Genomic DNA, 7,667 nt, shown 5'->3' with positions numbered 1-7,667 from the left:
CAAGAAAAGATGTGGAACGGGCGTTTGGTGTGTTAAAGTCGAAGTGGGGAATACTAAATCGTCCAATGCGTTCGAAAACGGTGAGAAAGATAAGGTCCATCGTGTATACGTGCCTTATTTTACACAACATGATTATAAAAGACGACGGAAGGGCGATAGCACCGGTTCATATTCAAGATCCTCCAGTCGAACCCGTCTTCGATGATACAGCCTATACGGAGCTCATTGACGAAGACACGCATTGGAGGCTAAAACACGATCTCGTTGAGCATCTCGGAAGTTTAGATTTGCCTCACCTTGAAGTTGATTCGGACGAGGAGTAGTTTGTTTTTATATTTTTCTAGGTTGAATGTATTTTTTTTTCTAGTTCGAATGTTTTTTTTTTTTTAATTTAATGAAATGTCTTTTATTTAATTTTTATTTTTATTAATCTTTTTTTAATTTATAAACATGCATTATTTTAGAAAAAAAAAAAAAAAACCAACTCCCCTAATAGGGGAGTGCCGCCATCAAAAAGGGGTATTAGGGGAGTGTATTAGGGGAGTTGACGTGGCTTGATCTGGTTGGTTACGTGTAAGATGGGGGACTCACCTATTAGGTGAGCACCCCTTACACCCTTAGAGTTTAAATATGGTGTTTTAGTAATATTCATTCAATTATTTGTGAGTTTTAGGTGTGTTTTATGCCTGAAATTATTGTGTTTTATGACTTTTTACACTTTTTAGGAAATTTGGACTTTCTAGCCGAACCTCACCCATAATATATATACCTAAACCTAACCCCCCCACCCCAAGCTAAAATGCTAAAAACTAAACCTCCAAAAAACCTAAAAAAATCTAAAAAATAAAAAAAAAACACACAAAAAATTTATTTTTTTTTAAATATTTTTTACATTAAAATCGCTACTTTTAGTAGCCAAAAAAAATATTTTGGCTATTAAAAGTAGCGATTTTTTTATAAAAAATTGTGTTTTTTAGCTATTTTTAGGTATTTTTGGTTGTGTTCACATTAGTTCTCACGGTTCTCGCAATAAAGGGTGGTTCCTAACGGATCCTTCTCCTATATATATATATCCATTGCGAAATTTTGAATTAAAAGTTCGTATTACTTCAATTCATATATATCATAAGAGTTAATTATATTTAATTATCATATTTAATAAACACATAAACTTTGGTGTGACACTCCTCACATGATTTGATATAGATGCGGCATGCCCTTATATATAGCAAGTTAAACAGAATATGTATCGTATATTTGTAAGTGTGTTTCAAGTTATTACCTGCTATTTCATGTGAATTTAAAACTTCATCATATATATATATATATAAAAACCATAGTGTTGGGGATCCTTCACATTCAAAGATGAGAATATTAACGCTGCTGTTGATACTTGTTTCTTCAGCGAATTTCACATTCGGTGCAGATTTAATCAATGAGATTTGCCAACAAACCGTTGATCCTTCTCTATGCTCCAACTCCCTTCGATCTGATCCTCGGTCAGCCAACGCAAACCTCACCACCCTTGGACGCATTTCCATCAAGAACGCCCAAAAGAGCGCTAAAGCGGCTAAAAAGTTGATTCATAAGGCCATAAATTCCAGCAGCTACACGCAATGCGTAGCCCTCTATGATGATGCCATTTCCAACACAAAGAAATGCAAGAAGGCGTTGAAGTCGCGTGATTATGGACAATTAAACACCTTTGTATCAGCCGCCATGACGGATGCTAGTTTGTGTGATGGTAGCTTCGGTAGGGGCGTCCAAGGGCCGCCTCAGCTTAAGTTTGAGAGCATAAAATTACAAGGCTTATGCAACATTATTTTAGTCATCTCAAATAGTTTATCAGGAGTCATTAAACTTGTTTGATTTCTCAACGCTTGTGATTGCAATGACAATCATTTTCTATCAAGTTTACTTGATCATGCCAATTGAACCTGGGAATTCTTATCTCCTCTCCATTTGAAGAAAATATATCTTTGATTATTCTTTTTTTTTTTTTGAATGGCTCAGCGGAACACACCTAGACGAAGTACCTCCGCCCCCCGGGATCGACCCCCGGGCCCCCCCTAAGGTCCAGCCCACACCAGCTTTCGACCGGCTGGTAGTCGACCCCTTAGCTCACCCGTGCGGGAAAACCGCTCTAGCCCGGGATCGAACCCGTGACCAGAGGGTAAAACCCTCACACCTCCACCCAGCTGAGCTGGGCTTCATTGGCATCTTTGATATTCAAAACTTCAACTTTCAAATTAAAGTCGACAATAAATGCAGTTAACTTTTCTAGATATTAGCTTTTACTTTTAAAATGTTTCATTAATATTGTAATAATGCGTTTTTGAAATTTAATGTATTGTTCTTTTCCCTGAAAATATATATATATATATTTCATTTGATTTTGATTTTGTTTTTGAACTGACAAATTTTATTTTACTCCTTAATATCATCATTTCCTGCCAATGGGGTGGTGGTCCATTGGTAAAGACAACGCCTTTAAACACCTAGGGGAAGAGGTCTTGGGTTCGAGTCCCACAGACGACAGGAGTAAATAAAGAAATTTTCCGCTCCAAAAAATATATCATCATTTCCTCGTTTATATAGAAAATAAAAATCAACCAATAAAAACAAGATAAAGTTAAAAAAATGTTACGTTTAAGTTAACCCAGTCATACTAATATATTTTATAGCTGTTAATTATTAATAAGAGATAAAAAATAGTTTATCCTCTAACTAGGTTTAGAATCCTGTAAAAAGATGAAATTTATGAGAAGGATAAGAAAGAATATGATGAGGACACACGTCATTATATAATTTATTAGGATAAGAACAATTAAATAATTTAATAAAAACCCTAATTAAAGAGAAAATTCAAAAACCCACATGCAAGTCCGTCCGTCTTGTTTAAACGTCAATAATTTTTTATACGTAATTTAAAAAAAAAATTACACCATAATAACGAGTGTTTTTTTATCTTTAATATGGAACCCAGTGCTATACTTATATAGAGAAAAAAATTACGTTTCGATCGGATGTTTTGATCCATGGTGTTTTGTCTATGTTTTTTTAATTGTAAAGTGATTCAAGTCGTTGTGTTTTACAGTAAAACACCATGAACGTATATAAGACATCATAACATTGCAAATACCATTTATATTTAATCTTTCAATCTTGTTTTCTATGTTGTTTTATTTTGGGAATTCAAAACAAATTATGGTATCTTATAAAAGGAAAAAGTTAGCTCGTTGAATATAATGATATTTTTTATTTGCTAATGGAATGGTGTCTTTGTATACTTATATAGTGTCTTGTTTTCTATGGTGTTTTATTTTAGTTTCATGGTGTTTCCGCATAAGAAAATGGTAGTTTGCTGAATTCAATGGTATTTGCAATATTATAGTGTCTTATATATATATATATTCATGGTGTTTTACTATAAGTAGTTTGCTGAATCCAATGGTATTTGCAAAGTTATGATGTCTTATATACCTTCATGGTGTTTTACTGTAAAACGGTGTTTTACTGTAAAACTTAACGTCTTGAATCACTATACAAGTAAAACAACATAGACAATACACAATGGACTAAAACATCCGATCGAAACGTAATTTTTTTCCTCTATATTAGTATAGCAATATGGTATTCATATTAAAGATAAAAAAACACTCGTTATTATGGTGTAATTTGTTTTTTAAAAAAAGTTACGTATAAAAAGTTATTAACGTTTAAAAAAGACGCGGAAACTTGCATGTGCATTGCATGGGAGTTTTTTGAATTTAAAAATGTTAAATTTACCTTTATACCCTTAATATAGAAAATTAATTATTTTAATGATAAACACTATTTACAATTTTGTCATTATAATCTCAACTATTAGGTTATATATCAAATGGTGTAAATTCTTTCCTACAGTTCTCACAAAACACACCCTTTTTTAAAATAACCCTACACTAACTAACTATACTATCTTATAAAACATAACCTCTAAGGTAAAACTATAATTTACTCTACACTTGATTACTATTAAAACATAACCTCTAAGGTAAAACTATAATTTACTCTACACTTGATTACTATTAATTTTGTTGTGCATGATATAAGTGAGTCTGGCTTTATAATCTAGTGGCATCTTAGGGTGGGATATGGCTTTAGGGCCAATAGGTCATCGGTTCGATTATCACAAAGGGAGTTTTTTTCCATATTTATTGGGGTTCCTTCTAAATTGGTGTATAGGCATTATGCCTAGTGGAGATGAATATGATTGGGTGGTTCCGCTAATGGCACGATGATACTACCATGGTCCGTCAGTGATCCAAATTTGTCGTTTAAAAAAAATATATAAGTGAGTCTATATAATAGTTCATAATATGTTCTCATTTATTATTGTTAAAAAAATATATAAGTGAGTCAATATAATAATTCATAATATGTTCCCATTTATTATTGATACTTTATAAGGTTTAACTACATTCAATTAACTACATTAATTCTTTATATCATTTGGGCATTCAATTCAACATATTAAATTATATTTTGACAAAGCCATCAATTACTTTTCTTTAGTGGTACGTTTTGCTTTCTTTCTTTTTGAGTGTTTTTTATTTCTACCCGAAAACCTTTTATGCTCATTTTCTTATTTCCTATGTCCAATGGTGCCGAGACCTTGTGATATCTTATGACGTGTCATTTGCTTCATTGGATTAGGATTTTTCAAGCGATTTACCCGTTGTCCGATAAATCTCACAATAGTTTAGATAGGACGGAAATGAAAGGCTAAGGGTCAAATGGGTTTTCTAAGGGTATGTTTTATTTTTGGGGAGACAATCCTAGTTGTCGTGATTATTTTTATGTAATTACTAGTTTGTAGTCACAAAATGTATAATTATACATTCATACAAGTTCTAATTATGAGATCATGTGGTGAACATAACTTTCTATTTCAAATGAATGATCATGTGAATAAGTATGTAGAATGGTGTGCTCAAATAGGCTCAAAATACTCACATGCAGGGGGGGGGAGGGGGGCTATTGGGCCGGCCAAGCCAGGGTGACGGCCCGAGGCTCAAATTTTCGGAGGGCTCGAAAAGTTTTTATAAGTTTTATATTATATATATATATATATATATATATATATATATATATATATATATATATAGGCAGGTTAACGTACAAAATGCCTCAACGTACGATGCGTACGCGATGCGTTATGCGAATACTTGTACTAACATGTGATTTGGGGTTTCCATATGAACATGCGAAATTGTATAGATTTCCAAACAACATGCAAAATTGTATTTTCATTTGAACAACGAATTTTATAACGTGCAAACTTTCGTTTCTACAACATGCGATATTTCTTTTATGAGTTTATAACATGCGAACTTGCCATTGCGTACGAAGCGTACGTTAAGGCATTTTGTACAATACACTTTTTATATATATATATAATAAAAGACCTAAAAGAAAAACCTATTTACCTACCAAATTTTGCAATAGGCCCAGATCTGCTGAAGGCCCAAAATTTAAACACACTAAAATGGGTTGTTGCTGGATCGTGAGGCGCTAAAAAACAACAGCATCGTCGACGTTTCAGGTATTTTGGGGGACGATTGGACGAATGAGATCATCAATTCATCACATCAACGATAGTCTTATATTTTTGCTTAGTTAAATACGTAAAAAGAAGAAGCTAGAGGAAGAAAAAGCAAGGCTGAAAAATGGCGTATACTCAAGTTTTTCTCAAAAGTACTTCAAAGTTCTAGTTCTAATGTGGATGAAGATATTGTGATTAATGTTGATGAAGATAATGTATATGCTCATGTGGGTGAAGATAATGTAGGTGTTAATATGGATGAAGCTAATGTGAGTGAAAATGATGTTAATGTTAATGTTAATGTGGATGAATCTAATGCGGGTGAAAATGATGTTAATGTGGATGTGGATAAGGATGGAGATGATGTTAGTGTTAATGCAGATGAAGCTAGTGTGGGTGAAGATGATGTTAATGTTAATCCTACTATTGATATTTTTAATCCTAGAAATTGGGATGGGCTTAATCCTAACTTGATTAATGAATTGGTTAAAAAAAGGTCCAAAAAGACTTGGGGTTGTTTGGAAACTTCTGAATGGTTAAGTGCTGAATCAATAAGAGGTCTGAACCATTAAGTGCTAAACCGGTAAGAGGTCTGAACCATTAAGAGCTAGTATAATGCTTAACCGTTCAGAGGCAAATGTCTGACCAATTCAGATTAGAAGTTTAACCATTCAGACTCAGTATAATGCTTAACCATTCAGAGGCAAATGTCTGAACCATTCAGACATCAGCTTGTGAAACAAATAGTCTGAACCTTGAGTGCTGAACTAGTAAGAGGTCTGCTCCATTAAGAGCCTCATTAAGAGATAAACAAACAGCCCTTTAATGTACCAAGAAAGAAGCTTTTCAAAATTTAAGTTGTTGAAGTCTTATGTGAGATCGACAATGTTCCAAGAAAGACTTAATTGATTGGCGATGCTATCTATTGAAAATGAAATATTAGAAGGTATGGAATATAAAGACTTGATCGAGAGCTTTGCTTCCAAAAATGCTAGGAGAGCCTCACGATTTGCTTAAGTTAGTTATATCATTTTGCTACACTATTGTTTTTTTTTTTTTGTTTATTTTACATCATTATCGTCTTATTGTGGGTTTTGGATATATAATTGATAAGTTTATATTATAGGGTGGGGTCCCAATTTTTTTTGTCTCGCACTAGGCCCAAAAGTTTTTTTTTTATCATTCTCAGGGATGACCCTGCTCACATGTAGATGAGATAGGTAAAGTATTCATTTATGTATACTGTTGGGTTTTTTCCTACTTGTCATGTTTCCTAATCTCCCGGTTCTATTTATTTTTAAGTAAGTTTCAAGATAGAAAATTTTGTGTTAATTTACCAATTTGGTGATTTATGCGATGCTTTAAGAAAGGATCAAGTAAGTAACTAAACTGACTATGACGTGCATTTACCCCACACTTAAAATTGTACATTGTTCGTAATGTACTCAAGCAAGTACCTCACATTTAGAGAAATAATTATTCAAAGAAGATATATAAGAGAGACAAAAGAAGCGAGTACTCCCTTGTTTGTATTTAATCACCATGCATGTAGTCAGTGCCCACAACTACCTAGCATATTCTCCTTTGATGTTAAGATACTCCAAAATGACATGTGCTAATTGATGCAAACATAGTAAAAGCTAAAATTAAACCAATGACTAAGATAGATAGATAGATAGATAGATAATAAACTACTAATAACTAGCATTTAAGTGCCAAAATTGGGACACGCATGTGCCCCAATCCAGGTCTTAGGTGTACATATAATGTACAACCCATAAAGTGTCAAAGTGTCTCAAATGAACACAACCACAATAAACTATCCATATGTATCAAGCAATAGTAAATCATTCAGAATGAGGTCGACTGGGTGTTGAACGAGGTATGTTGCATGAAGAGATATGTCTCCTCAAGTCTCGATATAGGGGCCCTGATGTGGTCCGTGATCTGATCTAACTTAGTCATGATGGCCTAATGTCCTCCACGCTGCGGCCTCGAGATTTGCTACTCGACCTCATCCTCTAAGTCATTACCTGCTACACCACCCCCATGTTCATGCCATAGCTCTCCATGGTTGTCC

General features: G+C 33.6%; 1 protein-coding gene across 1 annotated transcript; it reads left to right on the top strand.

Annotated features, from left to right (window-relative positions):
* The first annotated feature begins 1,362 nt into the window (after positions 1-1,362).
* LOC110941091 (pectinesterase inhibitor-like) lies at positions 1,363-2,213 on the top strand. Its single transcript, XM_022182709.2, has one exon. It carries the CDS (start codon positions 1,366-1,368, stop codon positions 1,867-1,869), a length of 504 nt encoding a protein of 167 aa, XP_022038401.1. The 5' UTR covers positions 1,363-1,365; the 3' UTR covers positions 1,870-2,213.
* The last annotated feature ends 5,454 nt before the right edge of the window (positions 2,214-7,667 follow it).

This window comes from Helianthus annuus, chromosome 1, assembly GCF_002127325.2.
Source record: "Helianthus annuus cultivar XRQ/B chromosome 1, HanXRQr2.0-SUNRISE, whole genome shotgun sequence".
Classification (NCBI taxonomy): Eukaryota; Viridiplantae; Streptophyta; class Magnoliopsida; order Asterales; family Asteraceae; genus Helianthus; species Helianthus annuus.
This window is presented reverse-complemented; position numbering and strand designations above follow the sequence as displayed.

Coding starts and splice junctions, on each gene's coding strand:
- LOC110941091 (XM_022182709.2), top strand. CDS start 1,366: ATGAGAATATTAACGCTGCTGTTGATACTTGTTTCTTCAGCGAATTTC.